At 40.0% G+C, this 26,298-nt stretch overlaps 1 protein-coding gene across 1 annotated transcript in view; it reads left to right on the forward strand.

Annotated features, from left to right (window-relative positions):
- The window catches only part of LOC111671920 (voltage-dependent calcium channel subunit alpha-2/delta-1-like), an 87,706-nt gene that overhangs the window by 45,730 nt on the left and 15,678 nt on the right, over positions 1-26,298 (forward strand). Inside the window, exons 7-31 of the mRNA XM_023429167.2 lie at positions 2,780-2,911; positions 3,803-3,872; positions 4,597-4,647; positions 6,563-6,662; positions 11,073-11,231; positions 11,761-11,865; positions 11,960-12,038; positions 12,439-12,488; positions 12,661-12,750; positions 13,403-13,465; positions 14,157-14,240; positions 14,356-14,430; positions 15,028-15,099; positions 15,226-15,297; positions 15,394-15,455; positions 15,867-15,943; positions 19,877-19,937; positions 20,095-20,201; positions 22,121-22,205; positions 22,290-22,352; positions 23,246-23,361; positions 23,452-23,523; positions 23,949-24,016; positions 24,114-24,152; positions 24,254-24,325. Of these exons, the coding sequence (XP_023284935.1) occupies positions 2,780-2,911; positions 3,803-3,872; positions 4,597-4,647; positions 6,563-6,662; positions 11,073-11,231; positions 11,761-11,865; positions 11,960-12,038; positions 12,439-12,488; positions 12,661-12,750; positions 13,403-13,465; positions 14,157-14,240; positions 14,356-14,430; positions 15,028-15,099; positions 15,226-15,297; positions 15,394-15,455; positions 15,867-15,943; positions 19,877-19,937; positions 20,095-20,201; positions 22,121-22,205; positions 22,290-22,352; positions 23,246-23,361; positions 23,452-23,523; positions 23,949-24,016; positions 24,114-24,152; positions 24,254-24,325 (2,024 nt within the window). The remainder of the gene's footprint in view (positions 1-2,779; positions 2,912-3,802; positions 3,873-4,596; positions 4,648-6,562; positions 6,663-11,072; positions 11,232-11,760; positions 11,866-11,959; positions 12,039-12,438; positions 12,489-12,660; positions 12,751-13,402; positions 13,466-14,156; positions 14,241-14,355; positions 14,431-15,027; positions 15,100-15,225; positions 15,298-15,393; positions 15,456-15,866; positions 15,944-19,876; positions 19,938-20,094; positions 20,202-22,120; positions 22,206-22,289; positions 22,353-23,245; positions 23,362-23,451; positions 23,524-23,948; positions 24,017-24,113; positions 24,153-24,253; positions 24,326-26,298) is intronic.

Consider the following 26,298-nt stretch of genomic DNA (forward strand, 5'->3'; position numbering starts at 1 on the left):
TAGATATGAATTTCGGACCAGACCCTCAACCAAACACCAAACATTCATTTGTTTCACATAGATTTCAGCTTTAGTCAACTTTTTTTTTTTCGACCTTCAGTAAGTCTTCACTGAACAGAGTCATGTACAATCCTGAGAACAAGATGTCAGACAGGAATGAATGCCACAGGACAGAGAAAATAGACAATGGTAATACACATGTTTGTTGCTGTACAGTAAGTGTATCCACACCCGCCCTAAACCCCCAAGATCGCTCAGGACATTATGCCACGCCTGACAAATAGAGCTTGTCAGAGTGTACGTTGCTGTGACGATACTTCTTATTTCGTCTGCTCATCATGGTGACCTCGAGCCAGCAACAGACACATCTCCACAGAGATGGATCCGTTTACACTGAAACTGCGATTTGTTCCAGTATTTGGCTCAGATCAGAGGACGCTGCCTTGCCACGCCTTTGTGATTTTGTTGCTGAGGGCTTACCAGTGGTGCCTGACCCTGCCCATTTAGAGGGTGTGTGTGTGTGTGTGTGTGTGTGTGTGTGTGTGTGTGTGTGTGTTCATGTGCGTGGTTAGTGTCTGCATCCAAAATTCCTGTGGGAGTCTATAATGGATTTGTCAGTTTTGCACAAATGAAACATACAGTGTGTAACACACAGTATTTTTGTATCTTTTGCTCATCATGTCTACAAACCTAATGGGTTGGTCACAACATTGAAATGAAATACTGAATGTGCTCTTTCCTTGTTAGTTCACTATTCAGTATGAGCTGTGTGTGGCGAAAAATGCCATTACTTCCTGTATGAGACTTCTTGTTACTGATGTCACGGAAACAAGCAGGACTAATCCATTAAGGGCAATCCTCGGGGAGTACAGAGATCAGGCCTGAACACATTGTCACCACTTATCATTGGGATATGCTTTGCTCTACAATGCCACAGGGAGCCATTTAAAGCCTAAACTCTCTCTTTATCCTACAAAGCATGGGAATAGAACCTTGGTAAAGGAGGTTACAGGACAGTGAGTAGAGAAAAAGAAGGCAGGAGTGGGATGGTCACACAGAAAAAGCAATATTTTTATAGTTTTTTTTATAGCTGGACATTGCTTGTTTACTTTGCTAAAAGAGTACACTGTGTTTTTCTTCGTGGTACTTTTATCCAAACAGATTTAGTTTTCACTGTATAACAACAAAAACAGTTTTTTTTTTTTGTTTTTTTTTTATTCTGTTGCTTAACGATCTCAGAAAGGAAACTTGTTGGGTTTTTGTTTTTCGCCTGTATGTAACAGTGTACACTCAGCTGCCAGTTTATTACATACACTTAACTGAAGCTTTTTGGTGTAGTTTCTGTTGGTGTTGAATGGCATTTTACTTTTCACAGGGGAGATTTTAATATTTAGTCTACACTCATTCCTGTAAGTAGTGTGCACAAAATGTTAGAAACACAGGTATAGAAAAATCCTATTGACAGGACATTATGCGGCTTTGTAAGTTGGTCCACCACTCTGGCCCAAACTGAAATGTACCTGTACTGAATGGATTGGTACATTTATGGTTCCTTGATGATACTGTATTTCTTCTTGACTTTGGTGATTTGAGGGAGTAACTTTGGAGATCTGTTAGCATTTTTTTTTTATCTAGCTCCATCATCTGGTCAGATATTTACTTGCTTTGTATTTTGGTTAATGACCAAAACCCTGCCTCTAGCCTCCCATAGCCTTAGCTTCTAAACATCAGCATATATATTATTATTAAAATGCGTCAGTCAAGTACTAGGGTCAAATTAAATTTCCTATCTCCTTCTATCCTCTGCTGTGCTTTCCCTCTCTCATGCCTCTTCTGCTGAGGTTTCAGTATAATTCTCTTAACTGAGTTACAGGCACAGGTGCTTCACACACTAACTCGTCATTACTCACTTTTAGCCACACACCTACTTGTCATCGGTCATGTATGACTCTGCCTCAGCAAACCCCATATTTCCTGGATGTCCCCTATCTCTGATGTTAAATTTTTTTTTGTTCATGTTTCTTTAATGTACTTGCTTTCACTAAAACACACACACACACACACACACACAAACGCATATAGATGGGAGCATTTACACACACACACGCACTCACATGCGAGTATGAGTCATGCACAACATCAATTTGACATGCAGCCCACTCTCCCAGGCAGAGCGCTGCCTTTTTGGATCAAACTAGATTGTTGGAGCATTAAGCCAGTAAGAGCTCCTGCAGACAAACAGGTAAACAAAACGTTTACTGTATGTCTGTCCCCTGAGTCCCCGGAAGATGATTTTGTCTTATTCCAGAAATATCAAAATGAATCAAACTGTTTTTCTCTCTCTCCTTTGTGCTTTTCCTCCTCTCTTTTGTTCACTTTCCACTCTTATAGATTGTGGTGTGTGTTTTGAGTGTGTGTTTTGAGAGCAAAATACTAAAAGAAATGGAAATATCTCATCAAAGCAAACTGACGTCAGTTTCAATATATGTGAGGAGACTTCCTCCCAGCCTTCAATGTCAGGAGCCTAATACTCATAAATCTGTGTGTGTGTGTGGGTGTGTGTGTGTGTGTGTGTTAGACTTTCAAGCATGGTTTCCCCTTCCTCAGAATTGCTTTTTCAGAGTAAATGGTTTTTGAAAAGCCTTGACATTTTGTGCTTGTGCGATTCTTAGGATTTTGTATTTCTGTACAAATATGACTCATTTAATCTTTCTGCATACGTGTGTGTGTGTGTGTGTGTGTGTGTGTGTGTGTGTGTGTGTGTGTGTGTGTATTCCAGCTACCATAATTTTGAACGAGCTAAATTGGACAGAAGCCTTGGAGGATGTTTTCCGGAAAAACAAAGAGGAAGATCCCTCACTCCTCTGGCAGGTGTTTGGTTCTGCCACCGGACTGGCACGATACTACCCAGGTGAGCAGCCCAGCAGCCAATGGGATTTCTCCATCAGCCTGCTGACCTTGCATGTGGTCAGTGATGGGGACAAAAACTGCCACCGAAGGGCCATTTCATCATGTTGCCGCCAGATGCATGCAAACACAAGCAGACACTGTGTTGCTGTTGGCTGACTTTGTCACAACTCTGTCTTGTGATTGTGGGCTGAGAAATAGGCCAGACAGTCATGAATGAATCACTTTATGAAAACATATATAACACTGGTCATGACCGTTGTATCTCCCATAATGTTTAACAAGTTGCAGCTGTTGTACACCATCTTCATCGTCACAAAAGTTACAAGTCATGAGAGATTTGCATTTGGATTGTCTTTCATACCTCAAAGATTGTATTATTATCTGCCAGTCATGGCTGTGCACTTAATATCTAGCTAGCGCCAGGAGGCAAATAGCTTAACTTAGCATTAAAACTAAATGCAGTAACAACTAGCTGGGCTCTTTCTATAAGGTTTTTGATCGTTCCCTGGCAACTTCACAGTGACGACAAGGTCCAGGAAGTTACTGCTCCCAGCTGCTTCCAGCGTTTATGCTAAGCTAAGCTAAGATAAGCCTCCTGGGTGTAGTTGGATACTTACTTACACACAGAGAAGAGAATGGTATTGAACTTCTCAGCTAACTCTTAGCAAGAAAGTGAATAAGAATATTTCCCAAAAACTATTCCTTTAAAATATAACATATATTAAGATAATAGAAAAGCAGGAGACCAAATTACGATGGGATGTCGCTAAAGCAATGTGTATGGTGTAATGAAACATGACATGAGAGAACAGGTGTCAGATTTATGCACTGTCCCTAATTCCTTTCCCTGTCCTCGCACCTTAACATTTTTTTTCCTTCTGCCGAATCCCAGCATCCCCTTGGATGGACTTGAGCAATTCAGCCAATAAGATTGACCTCTACGATGTGCGCAGGCGCCCGTGGTGAGTGCGGACGCTCGTTATGGGATGTGCAGTTTGTGTTTCTGTGTGTCTAATCATCTCCTTGTCAGTCATTACTCTAGTGTTTGTCAAGGGCGCACACACAAGTTCATTCATTCTACCTGTGTAACTGTCATATTAAGCATTAATTTGCAAAAACTATATTTGCATGTTACATAAACTGATTACACATAAGACCTTCTGCACACGCGCGCACACACACACACACACACACACACACACAGACACAGATGCACAGTTTAAAACAATCAAATCCAGGTCTCTGACCAAAGCCAAACAAACACATCAGAGCACTATGATGATTAAACCACTGCAGATCAAAGGGTTCCAATTCAAAAGCTTCATTAGTCTCCCAAAAATGATTAAAATATGGCTGGAAGCCACCAATTCTCTTTTAACTATGTTATTAAATTTCATTAGTCTCAAAAGCCCCCTTGGCTCCTGTGTACTCAAACTTTGAACACAGAGAGGCTGTTTATTTATTAAAAAAACGATTAGATGTGCTAAGTCTCTGTGTTGTGTAGAAAAAGCATTAAAATGCATTTCTGCATTATTATAATTGCTTTTATGTCTCTATTTTTTCACATGTGCATCCCTTCATGTGCTCAATATCCACGACCTGTGTGTGTGTGTTTGTGTGTGTGTGTGTGTGTGTGTGTGTGTGTGTGTGTGTGTGTGTGTGTGTGTGTGTGTTATTACTCACCAGGTACATTCAAGGGGCAGCGTCACCCAAGGACATGCTGATCCTGGTGGATGCGTGAGTGACGACCTTATGATTCATCCATTACAGTCAGATTTTATTTCCTTTTGCGCGCCGGATGGCCCTGATGCTAGCTCTCTGACTGGCCTCAGCCCGCTGGGCGCTGCTGCGCTGTGCTCTCGGCTGCCTCGGTGCTCCTGTGACACTGACAAACAAAACGCAATCAGTGTATCGGGCAACCGCATCGTTTACAGTCCTGTTATTTCTTACTGTTATTCATGCCTTGAAAATTTTATTGTAGAAGAACTAAGATGTTCATAGATCCTGGAGCGATATCTGTCACAACAGCAGTTTAGTCTTTGATCATATTATAGAAACAAACAATACCAACAATAAATTCATTGTTTACATCTTAATAAGTGGCATTGAATAATTCTTTTACATTGAACGAGAGATACAAACTCAAGGATAAGCCTAGAAATATTCTATATTGGTGTTATTGTCAATGGTCAAAGCTTGATATAGCTCACTCCTCTGGGCCATAGAGGTCAGTCTTTGTCCGAGACCTGTTAAAAACAGTCACATCGGGGCGTCGTGTAGCGTAGTGGTTTAAGCAGGCGCCCCATGTGTAGAGGCTACAGTCCTCGCTGCAGTTGGCCCCGGTTCGAATCCCGCATTGGACGGCCTTTCGCTGCATGTCATTCCCCCTCTCTCTGCCTCCCTGTTTCCTGTCACTCTCCACTGTGCTGTCCATTAAAGGCATAAAAGCCCAAAAAAATATACTTAAAAAAAAAAACAGTCACATCAGTGAGTCCCACAGTTGCACTGTGCGACATGTTCCTTAATTATCGTGAACATGGGCACAGTAGTTTATTTTGTGTCAATTATAATGCAAATACTCCCAAGCACACAGAATGTGTATTAATCCACAGTTGAAAGTAGTCCCCAGCAAGTCCTCTGTTAACTCCAGTGTGAGTAATCTTTGCTGAAAAATACAGTGCCCAGCTGTTTTAGGAAATTACTTAGCCTTTTTTTTTTTTATGTTGAAGACACATTTTTGAAGGTTTACATCTTCAGTTGGAGGCTATAAGCTTGGTTGCCAAGTGCTAGAGACAAAATATACAAGTATTTAGAAAACAACTAACCAATAGTTGATTTTGGTCTTTTCATGGGATTTGTTGACTATAAGAAAAATATAGTATAACACCAACCTTGCTTTTCTGGTGGCATTTTTATATTGGTGTTTTTTTTTAACTTATGATTGGCAATGATTCACCAAGTTTTTTACCCACTTCCTTATTTACCACTCGGTTGGAGACTCATTGCACGGCACCAATGTTACAATGACAGTGCAATAAGATGAATGAGAAACTTAAGTCCACTCGTAGCTCTCAACACAGCGCTGGTAATTGGTACTCAAATCTGCCACCGTCACGCTTGGAACTCCTTTTCTTTTCTGTCACCTGCAGGAACGAATTAAGTGATATATTTATAGCTCCACCTGGACAAGGCTCCCAACTTCAATATAGAATGTTACTACATGAGTCTTTGGAGAGACTTTGTCATTCATTTTATGCTAACATTAACAGATTGTATGCAAGCCATTAGCTAAGACATGGAGGCCGAAGGGTTGAAACATGGCAAAGGTGCAAAGTAAGATATCTCACCAACAAGCCACATTGCTATGAAGTTTGATGTGGATATTCATGATTTGGATACCCATTGACCCTTCCTTCGGTGCCCTAAACAGGAAGAAGGTCCATTTGTTCTTTGCACAAAATATCAAATGGACAGACAGAGATATTTGTACTTGGTTTATTCACCCATCTATTCTTTGCCTTGTCTGGCTGTGGTGGCAACAGCAAAGAGAGCCAGTTGTGTGTACATATATATATATATATATATATATATATATATACCCTGATGTTGATTTATGTTGTATAACACACACCATCTTTTTTTCAAACTGCAGGAGTGGCAGCGTTTCAGGTCTCACCCTCAAACTCATCCGAACATCCGTTAACAAGATGCTTGAGACCCTATCTGACGATGACTACGTGAACGTCGTCTCCGTGAGTATTCAACACCAATGAAAATAAATGTGGCCTATAATAATATTTACTTTAGAAATACTCAACTTTGTGTTGTATTTTTATTTTTTTAATCATGTCCAGAAAATTCCTGTGTTTTTGTACGTGCACTGAATTTCCAGGTGCACACACTGCTGAATGTTAATGTGGCCATTATTTGTGCCTTGGCTGTTTGAGAAGCTTCACTCCTGTGGTTTGAGTCATTGGTTTAAACATGGCAGTGACCTTTCGAGTCGCTTAATGTACCACACATGGATGGATCTTTATTGCGGCTGCATATGTGCATGAGTGCATGCATGCTTGTGTGGTCATTTGTCTGACTCAAAGTATCTATATGTGTATGTATGTTGTATATGTGCGTGAATGTGCATGAGTGTGTTGATGAAGGGGTCTGTATGAGAGAAATATGTCAAGAGCATCAGAGCTGAGTCCAAGTATGTGTGCCTAATAGAGCGGACTCATGACACAGTTTGAGCAAACCCTAGAATGCCACAAGATAAGTTTGACAAATGAATATGTGCTGCGTTATGACCGACACATCACATCAGTGCCATGTAACTGAAAAGCCCCTGTTAGCACAGTTGTAATTCTGTAGGAGTCTCAGGCATCAAAGGATGTGAGGAAATATTCATCCATCATCATTTAAAGCACCATAGCCCGGTCATGCTTCCTGGTGATATTAATGGTGGAAAGAAAAATAACACAGTTTTAAGTGGTTACAGTGGGTATTTGCCTCTACTGGAGGAATTTGCGAGTAATTGCAAATGTATTTGAGGCTATCACACTGGATGCAATTAGACCTGAAATGTGAAGGTTACCACTCTAACTTGATTTTGAGCCTTTCAGATATGGTGCTGGCATCCTCCTCTTCATGCTGTTGCTGAGCAACCATGAAACTCTGTTGCTATCTGTCATTTAGTGAAAGTAGCTTAAGCTATCTAATTTCGTTAGCTAGCTAAAGAACACTTGCAATGCTCTAATGCAATTACATATTCTCTGGTGATGCAAAGTGAAGGGAGGTAATCGCCACCAAACTGTCCTTTCAGTCCCTTGTTTACACTGAATGTAACAGGAGAAGGTTCGCCACTGTTTTTATCTGACTGGACAAGGGCACATTGAAAGTAATGAAAAAGAGGTGACTGCTAACAAAATGTCATTTCGCCCTCTTACTTTGTCACATTTGTCATTTTCTCTGATAAATACAATTAAACAAGAACACAAGGACACCGTGATTGAACCACATAGCTGTTAAAAGGACGAGTCATTTGGCCAATAACTGAAAACAATGACATGCTGTGAGGAGGAAGGCAGACACGCCAGAGCAGGACATGTCAAAGTGCCTGATAAATAAAGATTGAAATCCCAATAAGACTTGATGTGTTTATGATATTTTATTGTGAATATTTGTGTCTCACCTTGTCCACCAAATGCTGAAGTCAGCCTCCAATATATATGAAAAGAAAGACTTAAAACAAAAAGGTAAAATATACTAACTCGCTTTCTGGTTCGAGAGTTAGATGAGAAGATTAAAACCAGTATAATAACATGTTAACAAGCTTTAGAGGTGCAGGTACAGTAGTAAGATATGCTTGGGCAGAGCCAGGCTAGCTGTTTCCCCCCCTTTTTCAGTCTTTGGGTTAAGCTAAGCTAAGCTAAGCTAACCGTACAAGAGTGGTGTCAATCTTCTTAGCTAACTCTTGACAAGAAAGCAAATGTTTCCCAGAATTTCAAACTATTTCTTTAAGCTCCTGTCTTGCTGTCTAACCGTATTTTTCCGTTTTCACTGTCTTGCTTTCTGTTCATTTTATCTCGTTGTGGGCTCCACACGTAAAAGCGAAATGTCACAAACCAGAATTAGCATTTTTGGCACCGAGTACATTATGTACTTGGATGTTTCTAAAATCTCCTTGATCCTTATTTGCTTCCTCTTTGTCCTTCTTCCACTCTCTCCTAATGGGGGGAAATATAAATTACATTTTCAGTCTTCTTTCCAAATGAACCATTAATTACATTTTCTTTCACTTCCCTTAATAAAGCAGTGGTTTATGTTTTTGTTTGGAGCTTTCAAATCAGCTAAGTGAAAGGGCTTTTGAAGTTAATGAAACCAGGCAGCAGTGTAATAAGTATATTGATGGCATCCGACTCAGTTTGTAGACCGTCCAGGAGCATTTTGAAGCTTTTTGAAGGTACAGTCTATTACAGCCTTTCATAATAAAACTGTAATTAAAGCGACTGGGTCTGCTCACAGCTCTGATGTGCGTGTGTGTAGCTGTTCTTACATTTCTGACTTATTAGTTTTTTTTTTAGTTTTTAGAGTTGCACTGTTTTCCCATATTTCCCATATTTGTATTTCAGTTGGAGTCTATACATTTGAAAAATCCTTTCTCAGTGCCAGTATGTTGCTGTGACTACACCGCGGTGTCTCACTCACAAACACGCATAGCATTAACCAGAGAAACTAACAAGAATCTCCGCAATTCAACAGTGGATAACTGTCATTACCAGAACTTGTATACATTATAAAACTTGGGTTGGGTTGATTTCTAGGAAGCTCCTTGGGGGAAAAGTCTGTTATTTGGTACTGATTTAAAGAAAATGGAGTCTTTATTCTAAGACCGTTGCTTGAGTTAAGGTAGTTGTCTTGAGTTCATAAGCATTTATTGAGTTTGAGAGCAATTTTTTCTTTTAAGAAAACTGCTACATCTCATTTCATAGAAAAACTGATCATTTAAATCTGTATTTTTCATTCATCATTGACAGTTTATATTTATTTAATAACAAGCTTGTTTGTAGACAAACTCATATTTTTGGAAATTTTAGGGTCTTCAGTTGGCCTGTTCTGCACATTCAATATAATTTATTTGCAAACTTTGAGTTTGGATACATATCTGTGTTTGCAAAGATGTTTAAAGTGTTGTTATTGTTATGACAATTACAACAACATGTATATATATAGTACATGCCCACATACAGAATGCTGCTCTGCTGAGCTTTTATTGCCATGTCTGTGATATTTTAAGATGTGTATTATGAGTTAGATGAAGTTCTGGGCTTCACTGTGGTTTATATCAGTGTGTGTGGAGGCGTGCTTCTGTTTTGAGGGCGAACGTCTTGGCAGCTATTTGCCCTGAAATTTGCGCCAACATGTTGAATAGTTGGAAAGACACATTGTGAGCTACAGCATCCTTTGGCATTGTGAAAAAATAAACCCAAGTAGATGGAGAAAAATAGCTCTTGGGAACAAGTTCTGTTAGATTTAGTCTTTTCCTTCGAGATCCGGGTTTTTGTATGAATCTCACAACATACATTTTTCTCTTCAGGCACAATTCACCAGTTTGATCTCTTTACTCTGCTTGGCATATGTTGCAGTGATCTCTGAAATATTTCTTCTTGAACTAGTTAAAAAAATTTGCTTTTATTTTATGACTGATGCGCCCATAAACACTCACTATTGCTTTGACAATTCTCTTAAAAGTGGTGATTATCTTTTAAAGGTTCGTGTATACTGTCAGTCAGCTCAATATGACTTCCATTTTTAGCTGCCTGCGTCAATGTACTGTAGACAGTGCAAAGTTTTTCAGGTACATTTCTATATAAACAAGAGGGGTGTCTTGCATGTCTTGTGTGTGCACATGTCTAAGAGTGTGTGTTTTGTGTGTGTGTTTTGAACATGATGATAATTGGAGGGGTACAGTCATGTCCAAAACAGATGTTAGGTATTAATGAGCCACATCCCAGTCCTCCATAGATGGGGTGTGTGTGTGTGTGTGTGTGTGTGTGTGTGTGTGTGTGTGTGTGTGTGTGTGTGTGTGTGTGTGTGTGTGTGTGTGTGTATGTTTATTTATATGTGTGTGTGTGCACATGAATGGATTGGGTTCCATCTGTTCCTCCACTGCAACTATTCACTAATATTAATCTAAACACACTTAACATGTAGAGCTTTGTAAATGTAGTTACACTAATATCTGTCTCTTTGGCATAATCTCATCATAATCAAGCTTTTTTTTTGTTTTGTTTTGTTTTTTACCTCCTTATGCCACTGTTTTCACATCCCTACCTGCTCTCCTGCCAATCCTTCCTTCTGCTCCTATAGATCCCTTCGGTCTGTGCAGATTTGATTAAAACTGATTTCATTTCACACATGACAAATTTTTACAAGGCCAAGAAGTGAAAGATTCTATTTCTTTTATAACATTTGTCAATACTTATTTTCTTTTTATAATGGAATCATTTAATCTCTCTTAACATATCTTATTTAAAGTACATCCTATATGTTTAAGGGACACTGCATGACTCTGCAACGAAGGGAAAACAGGTCACATATTTAACTGAAAATATGTGCAAGTGCCTTCCCACCACTTCCCATCATCCCTCCTTCCCTTTTCCCTCCAGTTCAATGAAAAGGCCACACATGCAGCCTGCTTTAAGAACCTGGTGCAGGCCAACGTCCGCAACAAGAAGATTCTGAAAGAAGCCGTAGAGAACATCCTTGCTAAGGGTATCACCAACTACAAAGGCGGCTTCGAGCTGGCCTTCGAGCAGCTCGCACAGGTAAGGTGTCAGCGTAGGAGAGCGTGGTGGAATATTTCTGTGGTATCTGTGTCTGGCCAACATAAGGGACGTAGGAGAGTGTGTGTGTGTGTGTGTGTGTGTGTCTGTCGTTTGTGGATGGGGGGGGGGGTGATGTAGAGGACGTCGCTGTCAATCTGTTGTCCCCTGAAATATGCAGTGCGACACTTCTTAACTGAAATCTACTTAACACTTCTGTTCATTTAATTTATCATTTTCATTCAATTATGAAAATAATGATGGAACATTGGACACACTGACAACTCAGTCCCAGTGGTGTTCCCATGAAGAGTGAGTATGTGTCGACCTCTTCTGGTTCTTTCGGACATTGCAGTTTTTTGGGTTTTTTTTTTTGTACCACAGCAAGATCTCATGCTTCCCTTGCCATCTGCTTATGTTAGCCTTGGATTCTTTTAGCAACCACTTCTTCAGCATGTCCCTGTAACAAAAAGATTGTGTCGTTATTCACTTTCATTAGTTAAACAGATCTGTATCCCTGTGTGTCCCCCAGATGAATGTGTCAAGGGCTAACTGTAACAAGATTATCATGCTCTTCACTGACGGAGGAGAGGAAAGGGCAGAGGAGATCTTTGAAAAATATAACCCAAAGCAAGCGGTAGGACTGTAAACACAATGTTCACAGAGGAGACTGCAGGAGTCTTTGCTTTTCATCATATTCATTTTTCTTCCCCGTTTTCTGCCCCTCACAGGTGCGCATCTTCACATTTTCAGTAGGTCAACACAACTACGACAAGGAACCAATACAGTGGATGGCCTGTGCTAATAAGGGTACGAGGTGGCATTACAGCTCCGCTATTCTTATGACACATTCCCAAATCTCTTGTGTATGTGTGTGTTCTTCTGTAGGCTGAGGTGAAACATATTTTATAACACGTTATTTTTTATGGTTGACAGGTCTTTACTAAATGGGCTAAGACTGCTACACAGTGGCCCTTTAAATTCTCAGTTTGTTTTAGTCGGCCTTTAGTCAAGTGAGAGGTGGGAAGGGTTTGCTTTTTAGTGCAACTGCATTAAGTCAGGTTATTCTTACCAAAATAACATATTGTTAGCTTTCAGACGACACTTGAATACTGGCCTCTTGCTCAATATGTTTATAATCAGGTCTTCTTATCTGGTTATTTGAGTTCATTTGAGCGGTTCTTAAAATAAACTTATTTCTCTGTCTCAGGCTATTACTATGAGATCCCATCTATAGGTGCCATTAGACTCAACACTCAGGTAAACACATTCACTCAAAAGGACATATTCATTTAAACCATGTATCCCTGCTACTGTGCTTGTCGTTCTCGCTGGCTCACTTAACCAGATGTGTAGTACGCCCTCTTGTGGTTGAATGGCTGCTGTGCAGGTTGAAAAATAAAACTTTTTTTTTTTTTTTTTTTTTTTGAAGGAGTACCTGGATGTTTTGGGCAGGCCTATGGTTAAGGCTGACAAAAAGGCCAAGCAGGTTCAGTGGACAAACGTCTATTTGGATGCACTGGTATGTTATATGCATTTCACACAAGTTTAAGTGAAGAAAGAGGCAACTTTGAGACAAGTGTGTGTGTGAGTGTGGGGGGGAGGGGGCAGTTGTGAACATGGGATTTGTAGTCACATGTAGAGCTTCGCAAGAACTAGATGAAATCTGTTTTCTGTCAGATGAAGAATTTCTCGTTCAGTCATGGCAAACATTTGCTGTTCGCCATCCTGGTAAACTCAACTTCAACTCTCCAGTGTTGTTTGTGAAAGGACAGATTAACGTCATTTCATAAAGGCTGCGTGGATCCATTTTTTTGTGGCGCTTAAGCTTCTGTCAAGATTTACTTTTAGGCAAGAGTGTAGATAAGAACGCAGACTGGTAAACTGAGCCAAATGGTTTGCATATTGCACTCAGTTTACTGATAAGATGCTGTCAACTGTTGTGACTGTACTGACCCCATCAGCACCAGAAATGTCTCTGCCTTTTGTTAAGGGAAGCTTCTTATGTCCAAGCTGTAGCTCTCGGTGATACTCACAGTAAATCGCACAAAATAAGATAACGTACAGCCTAAGTAAGTCCTCTGTGAATTTAGGCCATGGGAAATAAATCTGACATGACTGAACTACTTAAATACTTAATGTATTTTCAATTTGTTGTGTGTTTGATCTTCCAGGAGCTTGGCCTGGTGATCACTGGAACTCTGCCCGTCTTCAACAAGACCAACACAGGCTCAAAGGTTGGCTTTTGTATTCTCATTTTATGTAGATCCTAATTTACTAAATTATTTTATTGACATAGCTGTTGTAAATTGCACCTCTTTTATGTTCCTTTCCCCAGAATATAAACATCCATCTTGTTTACAGTTGACTTACTTATTAAATTGACTGTTCGTTGAAGTCCGCAGTTTCATGACACACCATAATGAGTACTACACCAAAAAATAAACATACATATTGAATACTCCCATTTATCGTCTCATCCTTTACTTTTATCCTCTGCTTTCTTGTGGCTCTTCCTTATATCCTCTGTTGACGCTGAGGTCCCTCAAAACTCTCCCACGTGCCTCCACAGGAAGAGAATCTAGGATGTCATGCAGCAGAAATCAAAATGAGATCAAACCTGCAGATCAGAAAGACAAATGATCCAGTAGCTAAGTGCTTCAAGATGAGTTTACATGTCTACCTCGAAGGGTTCGGGGTTTACCTCCATTATGACTGAAAACGAGGCTGGAAATGCCTTGTCAGTGAGTCATGGCGGCCTGTAAGCCTTTTGGGAATGAGACTGACCAGATTTCTGTTGCACTCCATTTCCTTGAAATCATTCAGAATGCACAGAGGGACTTGACTCATCCAGAAAGAACAACAGGACTCATACATGGGTCTTACACTGACTCTTTCTTTCTCTCTTTTTCTTATGTTTTCTCTCAGAAATCGCAAAACCAGCTCATCTTGGGGGTTATGGCTATTGATGTTTCCCTGGAAGATATCAAGAGACTCACACCTCGGTTTACTGTAAGAGCCAGACCACATAAATGAACTTGTGCACAGTCTACAGTAGATGTCATATTTTGTACCTGGGTTCCTTCCTTTCACAGATATCTCCTTCTTTATTTCCTCTTTCCTGTAGTTTGGACCAAATGGTTACTACTTTGCCATTGACCCCAACGGTTATGTGCTGCTTCACCCTAACCTCCAGCCTCTGGTAGGCCAAATGTCTCACGTATGATTTAGAACAGCCAGACATTATCTTTTTCCAGGGACCGTTCTGTCACTTTTGTCGCTCCAAAGTTTCTCACTACTTTGCTAAAACACATTAGGTGCACGTTAATTCAGCCTACAGGAGTTTTAGCAGCCCACTGTTACATGTTACAAAATGCACCTTGATCAAATATGACAATTCAAACATCAGTGTGTTTCACTTGGCTGACATTTCAGTTCCTGTTTTTTTTTTTTGTTTTTGTTTTTTTTGTTTTTTTTTTTGTTTGTTTTTTGTTTTGTTTTTTACAAATAATTCGATCATATGGCTCCAGGATGTTTGTTGAAACATTGCAACATGTTTCCCATTGACCTTTTAGATATCCACTCTTCTTGTAAATTACACACACATTGATCACAGATGATCACAACATTCAAAAGTCAAGAGTTAACAGTTTAGTCTATAATTTGTTCCCTCTTCAAGGTTGCAAAATTTCTGTTTTTGAAAACAGACGATCAGGAACTGCTGTTCGTTGCTTATTTTTCTCCTTTGTAGTCAAATGATATATTATAGTACTGACTAATTGCTTGCATTTCCATGTAGACTGCCAAGTTTCATGAACCTGTAACGCTGGACTTCCTGGATGCAGAGATAGAGAATGAGATCAAAGTGGAGGTTTGGAAAATCAGTTAATCTAACTTCTATGATTCTATGAGCTCATGTCAGAATCAATAGTGCTGTAATTTCTCATGATAGTATGATTAATTATTCTTAAAAAAAAATTTTTAAATCCGTCAACAGATGCGAAAAAAAATGATCGACGCAGGAAAAGGAAATTACACAATAAATACACTGGTGAAATCCCAAGATGAGGTAATTTTATATTGCATGGTTAATTAGTTCATGTCAGTAATTAGTACATCTGCTTATAAATGTACATGTTTACTGACCAAACTGTTGCCTTCAAAGCGCTACATTGACCAAGGTCAGAGGGTGTACACGTATGCACCAGTAAAGGGGACAGATTACAGGTAAATATCATATTTTGAATATGTCCTGAAGTGATTTGTAAAGTGCTTTTTTACCAAACTAAGTCCAGAAACAGGAATTCCAGATGCTTTGCACTGGCACACTTAATGCTAAATCTTCCTCATAATTGCATAAAATCATTTTCTTGAGAGTCGGGGGCGGGGGTGTGTGCAATGATTTCATTAGGTGTTCTTGCATTTGAAATGTTTGGTTGAACAAGATAGAGTGCCTGCAGATACATTCTCAGACAATGAAATGCTTACTTTGTTCAAAAATGCAGTGAAACAAAATCACAAAGTAGAAGCAGAACAGAAGCTTAAAAGTCGTAGTGTACATAGCATGGAAAGTTCAGCACTAAAAATAAAAATAGATATTGCTATGAGATTTCTGTGTGTGTGTCTCTCCTCTCTCAGCCTGGCCCTGGTCCTTCCTCAGTACAGTATGCACTACATTCGGGCCACAATCGGTGACACAATCACCCAGGCAAAATGTAAGTTCCACCTTAAATCAGTTCAGCCTCTTGTGCCATTCTTAGTTTTTCCACTCTTTACCATTTCCCTTCCACTTCTAAAGTCGGTAGATAAATAGTGCTGGGTGGAGAGTGACTGCTAACGCTGTCCAGTGACTGCTCTCCATGTAAGGCTGAGAAATGCCTGTGCCTCAGCTTATGGTTCCTATCCATCATTCACAGCACCCCACACACACACACGCACACACACATGCACATACACACCCACTTATATCTACACCACCCCTGCATGCCCTCGACTCTTTTGTCGCTATGGTAACACACACCCTCAGTTGTGGTGCCGTTATAAGTTTTTGTCGCCAGACAGCGGGACAAGCGGCTCCAGTGTCCCCTTTCACACATACAGTACTCATCAATTCATTTAGAGCTAAGTGCCTCATTCCGTGTGTGTGTGTGTGTGTGTGTGTGTGTGTGTGTGTGTGTGTGTCTACAAGTGGGAATCTGTGTGTGTGTGTGTGTGTTCATGCTCTGGCCTACCGAATGGATACGCTGGATCAGAGGCTCCATATGTGTAGCGCTGTCGTCTCATGTCTCTGTTGAGCCCTGTCTGTTCCCACTAGTAAAAGATGTCATTGACTCATAGTGTTACTCAAAGGACAGTTTTATAGTGTGTGTGTGTTTTCAGTGCAGTTAAGATGGAGCCATCCCTGGTTAAGGTCTGTCTGTCCATCTGCACTCTGTAGCCGAAACAGGGCTTCATAGGACATTTGTCAATTAGTGGATGCACAGTTGCTTAAAGTTTTCCATTTATTACATAAACTTTACATTAATACCAACTACTTTTTGTAGCAAATTATACGTTTTCAGACTAATTTCCCACCTTATAAGCAGCCATCGACTGCTCTTTATATCAGAATGCTGTAAAAATCAGTCGGCAGGGGCTTGAAGCTTTCCTGACCTGGTTATCCATCACAGTGAACATTGCAGTAGTTTCATTAAGTGCATTTGTGAGCAGGGTGAAAACTATATTTGGTGGCACTCTCAAAGTTGTTCCTGCAGCTGAGGTTTTGTTTCACAGCTGGATCTAAACATTAAAAGAGTGTCCTTGAACACACTAACAGCAGAGTAAATAAGTAGATTTACTAAAGGTAACAAAATGTGTCATGAATCTCAAGCAAGTGTCAAATCCCTGCGAGTGAAATTAATTGAGTGAAATCTAAAACTCAATATATGCCTCTAAAATACTGTAAAGTAAGAGCAGTGAAGTGTAACAGAAACAAATTGGTTAAAACATGTGAACCCATCAGTGTGGTTATGTACACACTTTCATGCAAAATCAAAGTGACATTTCAGTGTGTTTCTTTGAGTAAAACACCCACTCTTATTTGTTTTTTGCTTCCAAAGAGGACATTTTATTTATTTACATGAATTCTCTGGAAACTCACTCTATTCATAACCATAACTACACTGTGTAAACCAAACTTCAACATGAAGCTACAATCATTTTTCAAGTTCCCACAATGTGGCTGTATTGACAGTTTTTTGTCCACACATTAATTAATTAATACATACACATGCACACTCATGCCACCCTAATTTACTGAAAATACCCCTCGTATCTTCCTTTGGCTCCTTACTTCAACTTCAAGTTGAATTAAGCAACCTTCTTTCCTTTCGTGTTCTCTTTTCCAATTCCCCGTTTCCTCTCCTCATCTGTTTTTCCTCCTCCCTCCTCCTGTTCTCCTGCCCTCCTCAACTCTTGACCATTCCTGGTGTGTTGGACCCCCTGCAGCATTTTTGGGCAAGTATTCTCCTCCTGTGCTTTACCTCTTAACCCGTGTCGTCTTCTTACTCTCACACCACCGTCAGACTTTGGATGTAACTTCACCTCTAACTTGGTTCATCAAATGTGGTGTTAGACTCACAAACACTGAGGCATTTTGTTCTCATTATCTGATTTTCTTCCTTTGATGGCTTCTGATAAATAATGACAATTCTGTTGCACTGAATCAAGCCGGCGTCTGCTCTCTGAAGCATCGCTTCGCATGCAATGCGTGCCCACACAGCGCGTTGCAGACGGCGTGTGTATGTCTGTGTGCGCATGTATGTATTTAACCCCCACCTGTTCCAGTGGCCCTCAGATGTGGTTTTGGCACTAACCCACTGTAGCAGGAACAACAGAGGACAGGATGTTTGCATTATTTAAAGGTGAAGCCATAAAGGAGAAAGCTGTGAGTCTGCACCCAAAACATGAGTCGATGCTTTTCTTTGTTTTCTTTAGTTTTCTCTTCTTTTTTTTGACTCACTTTGAGTTTTACAGCCTTGTTAAATAACTCCTAATGAAAGACAGGATCCTTCTTAAGACACTAACTTTCATCTCCTCTGCTTGTCCTTCTGTGTGCTTTGTCATCATTTTCATCTTGTCTGTGGCCATTGAAGCTGAAATCTTCACAGAACATTGTTAAGCTCTGTGGTTTATCTGAAACTGTAGCTTGACTCATGTCTGTTTTATACTTCTTCAGACAGAAAATATAAATGTCAATTAGAAAACATATCATGTCCCAATTCCCATTTTCTATTTGTCATGCATTTGTTAAGTCATCGCGAGTTCTTGTCTTGCATGTTTCTGTGTGAGATTGATTCATGTTGAAATCCATCATTTTGGATGGATTGAAGCTGCATGTCGTGGATATTTTACTGACTCAAAATATTCACATAACTTGCAGGAATGTCATCATCGGTGTAAAAAGGCGTGCAAGACTGCAGGAAATATATGCAGTCGTCACTCCCCAAATCTCCCTGCTATCCATCATTACTAGATACTTTGTTGGATTAGTAAGTGGTGACCGAATATCAAAGGAAAACCACATGGGGGCAATTATTTCCCAATCGTGAACACCAAAGAGGACAAGGAGTAGCCCATGTCGTCATGAGAAATTTTGCTGTACTGTATAATCAACTGTCGACGCAGTGCGCTTTGGAGAATGTTAAAGGAACGTGAAGGTTATGAGCTGTGGTTAATATTCCTCGGCTCATTCTGATGCAAATACATCAGTGAAGTGCAGTAAGTCCAGGGATTTACTGTATCACCAAAAGAATGCTAATACTAATGCTAAGAACACATCTAAATCATCACTTTAAACACTTCTGACCACATTTTAAGCCTCTCTTTGTGTTCTCCATCAGCACTGTCTCCATTTACATCCAAAGGCCTAAAACCTTTTGTTTGGAATGCAATATTTCTATTCAGGACTCGCTCTGTGAATAAAATATTGTGTCACCTTTGACCCTTGTGGTTTTACCCTGTCTTTTTTTCCCTTTCTTTTCCCTCTCGTCTTTAACCTCCCTGGGGATTGATTCTCTTGTTCGCTCACTTTCTCTCTGCTGGGATTTTTTCCACTCCAGGGAAAAATGGCAAGTATTTTTTTACTTTATTTCATCTCCCTCCTGTTCTTGAGCCTTGTCGGTCCTTTACCCAGCATGTCTGGCCAAGTCTATTCTGGTTCTTCTTATTTTTACCTGATTTGTTCAAGACCAAGTTCTATTTCTATGCGGTGTAAAACTCTCCACGACTTTAGCTTCAGTTAGTCCATTTTTATGAGTTTGGTTTTTATTTTATTTATTTTGTCTTTTTGAGTACCAACCCCTCGCTTTATAAAGCTACCTTGCAATTTATCTAAATATCTTTTTTGTTGTTGTTTTAAGGAGGGATGTGGAAATGTTGAATATATGGAGCAATAGCGCTGATATTGTTTTTGCTCAGTCCTGCCTAGAGATGAAATCTCATTTCAGGTTTTGGTCCCTGTAGGAGTTTTCTTTTACTGGTGCACTGTTCAATATTCAACAGGTGGAGCAAGTCTCATCTGTTTACAATGATTCTCTCAGCTTAATATTGACTGTCTAATATTGACCTGTGTGAGAGGGAAACTCATAATACTTTGTACCTTTCACCAGTTTCTGAAAGCCTGCTCGCAGACAAGTTTGATGAATATGGCTATACATTTATCGCACCGAGGTGAGATGGCATGTGGTTTATTCGGATTACATTTTTCAAACGATTTGAAAAAGATTTTTGTTTGTTTTTTTTTTTTTACATGTGACATGACGATGGCAAATTTCAATCCATGTGGTTCTTACATTAGTTCACTTTAAATTTCTTTCGTTTCCCACAGGGTGTACTGTAAGGACTTGAAGCCACCTGACAAGAATAAGAACAACACTGAGTTCCTCATGGAGTTCAACAATTACATTGACACAAAGACTCCAAACAACCCCATGTGTGAGTATCAAAACCTCTTTCCACCTTACATACTCCTGCTGCCATCAGCTGTGACATTTTCCTTGAGAATCAAATACTGGATCTTCATGTACTCTACAGCACACTTGGACCTCATTCTCACTATAGACTCCTATTTACATCTCAAAGAGCTGCTAAGACTCACAGTATTTGCTATAGTATGAATATGTGAATGAATCTCAGCCATCTGGCCTGGCATTTGGGTGTGCATTGAACATTTAATGGAGGAGCGCCAACCGAAACCTATTCCCAGAGGTCTCTCTTTCCAGTGAAATACAGGTCTGGCTGGATGGTTTGGTGTGCATGACCAGGCAAAGCTTTGTAATGTGGAACCCCTGAGTTCGTGTTACCCATTTGATGCTAACTCTAAAAGTCTGACCATCACACGCCTGAGTGCACATGTGTGAGGGACGTCGGCTTAGATGTGACACACCCGTGCTCGCGCGCACACACAATATTCACCAGTAATATTCCTTCCACACCCCACCTACAGCCGCTCGACCTCATCCAATTACTGTGTGTTTGTGAGAAAGAGCAGGACACGTCAAGCCAAGAGCGCGAGCGGAGCAATAAAACACAAATCAGGGCCCAGTTGACCTTCTCCCAAACATCTGACCAACGCATTAACATCCTTGCCATTTCTTGCATTCGCTCATTGATATGCATCACTTTTTTTGCCTATTGAGTGAAACAAAAGGTCCTGAGATATTTATTAAAGTGCTCCTTTATTGTGTCCTACAGTATAATTTGATGGTTTGCATTTAAGAACTCACTTCAAACATCTCCACATGATCAATCCAATAAAACTTTTCACCCAATTGAAATATTTCTTTCACCATTATTACCTGCTAGTTTAATGGAGTCCATAGGGAGCGCCGAGGGAGAAAGAGAGGAGTATGGCCCATGTGGACTATTGGCAGCTCGAGTATCGTTACACGCTTTACTTGGTTAAGCCACTGCAGTGGCGAAGAAGTTGAAGTACATTAGGAATTCCTGGGCTGCCTTCAATAAAGGATCCCTAATGAAAACCATTGAACAAGGAGGGAAGGTGGGGTAGGGGGGAAATAAAGTGTTACACCAGCTGTTTTCTCTGATGTGTGTGGTGTGTCATAAAGGTTGGAGGAGGTGGTGGGGGCGTATCGACGAGCCTCGATGTTAATGGACTGAAGCGGGTCGTCAGAGGGTTCAAAGAGGCGGACACGGCCCAAAAAATGGGCGAGCGGCTTTTATCGCCTGTTATGTTTGTCATGTGGTCTTGTCGGATATCTCAGGAAATAATTTGTTACACCTATATCAACCCACCATCTACACCTTGGCAGCATCAGGCACATTTATGTAATTTTTTTTTTTTTTTTTTTGCGAAATTAAATGCATATTTCATTGCTTCAGTTTCATTGTTAGACTGTGTCTGTTTCTGTTTTGTTTCACAGGACAGTTCTGAGATATAACCTTTTCTTCACAGCCTTGCCTTCTTTTTAAAAAGGAAAAAAAATGATTGGTTCTTTTTTTGCTCTGTTTGCTCATATTTGGACCTTTCAGGGCCTGAAAATTTCGCCATTGATCAACTGAAGCTTATTCCCATTTGAAAATATATTTGAAATTCATTACGGATGCCTAAAATGTGATGTAAATGGTTTTTTTGTTACCTTTCCTTCCCTCTCTTTTTTTCTCAGATTATTACATTACTATTTTGTTCTCTGTTGTATTATATTTTCTAGCGGATGTTTATCAGACCTTTCAGGCTAATAGTCATCTTACAAAGATGAGAGACTTTTGAGTGCTGATGTCTGACTGATCAAAGACCAAGCATTTAAACACTCCCTCAGTCAGCAGAAACACAAATGCTTCTGAAAGATAACAAGTTGAAAGTGATTGACAGTGATACTGTTTTTGCTGTGAAGGTAATGTGGAGCTGGTGAACCGGTTGCTCCTAGATGCTGGCATCACCTCGGATCTAATTAAGCTTTGGAAACAAAACGAGTTGCAGTAAGTGAAGCACCGAATATTTTTCATGATTCAGCAACATTGATGTCAAATGTGGTTTATAGCTTTATCTTATCTGCTCATTAGGTTTGGTGTCATGGCTAGATTTGTTGCCACTGATGGGGGAATCACACGGGTCTACCCCAAGAGGTACGTGTCAAATGATTGGACAGGGGGGTTGATTTAGGACCATGGGAAGGAGTAGATAGTAGATAATCCCAAAATAGTAGGAATAATGATGTGGTCTGCCAAGAAATATGCATCTTACACAAGGAATGTGAAATTTTAAACATTTATCCATCCATCAACTGCTGTTTGTTGGTGTCTGGGTCACAGGGGTATAGGTTATGATTTTTAAAGTATGGCAGGAATAAAAGATCACAGGTTTAAGAGAAGTTTTTGAGTTTTAATAGATATTGTAGATGTCAAGGGAGCATTTGGCAGCAATGACGAATTAACCTTGGGAGCAACAAGATGTAAGATTTTTATATTTGCAGTTAAAAGCATGAAGTTAGGCCTGCACTAACAGCTTACAAGCAATGTTCAATTTCAGACCATTTACCAGGAACATCTTGAGAGGTGAAGATGTAAGTATCTAGCCTATATAATCTGCAGAAAAATGTACTTCAGCATCATATTCACAACAGATATGGCCAAGTGGAAGTTTGTATATGGAAAGCACATAGGACCCAATATAGATCCCTGTGGTACAATCAGAGATGACATTCTTGTAAATGAATGTGTTCCCATATAAAAATGACCTGCACCACTGAAATATAGTTGCAAATGGATTCAAAGTAATGTCACAGTTCATTCATGGGGGAGACCAAAATTAGCAGCAGGTTGTTAACTTGCTCAGGGGCCCCGATATGGTTTGACTGCAACATGTCTCAAGTATGAGTGAAAAAACAAGGTGATGGGAATGGGTCTGTAGTTGGTAAAGGTATCCACAGTAAGATGTGTTATGGTTTCCCAGAAAATGGGCTGATAATTGTATCATTTGTGTGTGTATGTGTGTTGTTTTGTATAAATGCATTTGACAGTGCTGGACTGTACTGGAAAGAAGAAGCAGAGACGTATGAGTCAAGTTTCTATAAGAGAAGTTTAGACAATGATCTGTACATCTTCACCCCAACACCCTACCCCAAAAAAGAGAACAGTGAGTAACAGCCACCATATTGAGTCTGTATGTTTGTTTTATTTATGTAAACTCACATTATATACTGGGATTCCGTTGTCCTTCTTGCAGCAAGTGATGACTCAGTCCTAGTGAGCAGAGCAGTAAACCTCAATATTGATGGTATCATACTTAAACCAGCTGGTGAGGGGACACACACACACACACTTTCTCTCTCTCTCTCTCTCACACACACACACACACACACACACACACACACACACACAAAGAGAAAGAGGGGAGTGTATTTTCACATTTATACTTGTCATTTCTCAAGTTGAATCGCTCACTCTGCCACTTACACATAAATACACACACACACACTTGCAACCCTATAGCTGTAAACCTATTCATGCCTCTGTTTGTTCTGACACACAAGTCTGCTACTCCTCGTTTGTCTGTTTCCCCCCTCCCTCTGACACATGCACACAAACACACACAAACCACACATCAGGTTGTCTAGTCTCCTCTGATCCTCGGCCAAGTTTGCATTTTCGAAGTTCAGAGAGTAAAGTTGACATAGAGGTCCAACATGATCTAGGATGTCTGGCTTTTGTGTTTTATCCCAGTGGTCGGCGTGTTGTTGGACAAAAGTGACTGGATGGCGAGATTCATCAACACCACACAGAGGGTGAATGTGAGTATATTCTGTCTGCACGACACGTATGTACATGGACACACGTTTGATCCAGACTGTGGTTTTCATCACTCTATCCGCTCTACTGTGTTTCCAGTGCAATGATGAAATCTGTGGCTGTCAGAGAGAAGATGAGGTAAGAGGTTTAATTGAACATCTTTTACGTTTTCAGCTGTTATTTATGGATAAGAATCATGAGAATGCAACAGCGGTTTAATCGTCTCTATGTGATTCCAGTACGTAGACTGTGTCATTCTGGATGACGGGGGCTTCCTAATGATGTCCAATCGAGATAAATATAACGATCAGGTAGGCCACTGCATTTTACTCTCATTCACAAAACTATATCTCAAGATGATGTGATTCTACGTTGTCAGAAAAATTTATAAAACATAACTAGTGCACATTACATTTCAGTACGATTTTCTAACGAAACACCTTTCAGAAAGGGTTAATAGGTTTAGCACTATCAATCAAATAAATAATTAACTTAGGGTTTATAAAGCAGGTTAAAGTAATAAATATGGACGAATGTTAGGTAATCCATTGCCTGATGTAAATCCTTTCAATTGGTTAATAACACAGTGCCATTGTTGGATTATCCATTATTATGCTTGTGAGTCTCTCACTTTCTAATACTCCATCAGGTCAGCAGTTATAAATCTTAATAAGTAATTAATAAAGGATATCAAGTCTGAAGTTGTTAGTGTCAACACGTTTTTGATATATAGATTTTGGTTGAGCCTGTGTATATTCTCATTTGTCCAGGTCTCCCAGGAGACTCAACAATCTAGCCTCCAAGAATAACAACTGTTCACAAGTGGCGAGTGACTCCAACGACTGTCGTTATAACACAATAGAGCACTAACGAAGTCGAAACCAATTTTCCACCAACAACAGTCATGCAAACGACTGTCGTTGACACTTGGAGCACAAAAGGGAACCAGTGACATCATCATCCTTGTGAACGCCCACAAGAGGTTAAATACCTGGGTCTCCACACCAGAAAGTAGGACCAGTCCTAGCCTGGTCAGATGCGTACACGAACTGATGAAGCCTCTTGGATGAGAGGGGAAACGTCTTCCCAGACAAATAGCCTAGTCCAGTTGTTTTCGATTTAAAAAAACTCCTTTAGGATAGATTTTGGTTCAAATCATCGGCAGCCCGTTTCTAAAAATTAGTGTTCAATTTTTCACACAACCTGGCAACCCAAAAGATGCTGTCATTGATGACTCATATGGATCTATAAGCATAAGTCAATGGTTTATTAACTATTAACAAGATGATTTTTGCAACTTCTTTACAAAGGTTGCCTCATTAGAAAGTTAGATAGATTATTTAGAGGAGAGCAGACATGGTCATTTTCTAGAGATTTTGACATTAGGGATTAATTATCTCTATAATTCATAGAAAGATGTTCCACGAGAGCATTCAGTGGTTCACAGATTCATATTTTAGGACATTTTGAATTATTGAATTATTCTGTGTAAATATTGTGGGATATAACATAGATAAAATGTTTTTGACAGGAAAAAAATGAACTCAAGGTTTACTCACTAGCTTTTTTGAGAGCTTTCATCCGCATCTCACAGTCTTCATCAGCAGATGAAGGTTGCCAGTTGTTATCACTTCTCAGACTGGGAGGGGTCAAGCCTATATATGACCACCTGTTGTCATGTGACCATGATCACAACTGAGCAAAGCCCGTACATGAAATGCAATTGAAAGTGAGTGTGAAAGTGAGTCAAACTTTGGTTGTTGACCCGACTTAAAAATCTTGTTCTTCCTCAAACTACTGAAAATAAAATGTCACACTTTGTTCAGTATGAAGCACTCACCTTACTGATCATGTGGCGCTTATACAGTTTGGATTACTGCCCTGAAACCAACTTTAAATTCTTCATATTCTAAATGAGACCCACTTCGTCCTTTAATGTTCAAACTTGAAGCAATACTTCACTGTGATCAACCTTAACAAAAAATAAACTAATGAAGCCTCTTAAACACGATTGAATGATCTTTTCACTGCCGGATACGTGTGCAAACACATACAGTATACAGTAAGCACGCTCATTTCATCCCACTCCTTGTTGCCCTATCCTAAACGCTAAGAGCGGGCCCCTGCTGTCGTCTGAGTAAATGTTTTTTCATGCGGCCTCGGCCCCTTCCTAATCAGGGCTGGGTGTGCGCTGGATAAATCAGTCGCCCTCTGAAGTTTGGCAGCAGCACTAAAACCCAGGGACCTGAGGCCTTGTTTGGAAAAGGCCGTGTGCCCTCAATCA

This window comes from Seriola lalandi, unplaced genomic scaffold, assembly GCF_002814215.2.
Source record: "Seriola lalandi dorsalis isolate HSWRI2012SDOR001 ecotype SW California unplaced genomic scaffold, Sedor1 jcf7180002054889, whole genome shotgun sequence".
NCBI classification, from domain to species: Eukaryota; Metazoa; Chordata; class Actinopteri; order Carangiformes; family Carangidae; genus Seriola; species Seriola lalandi.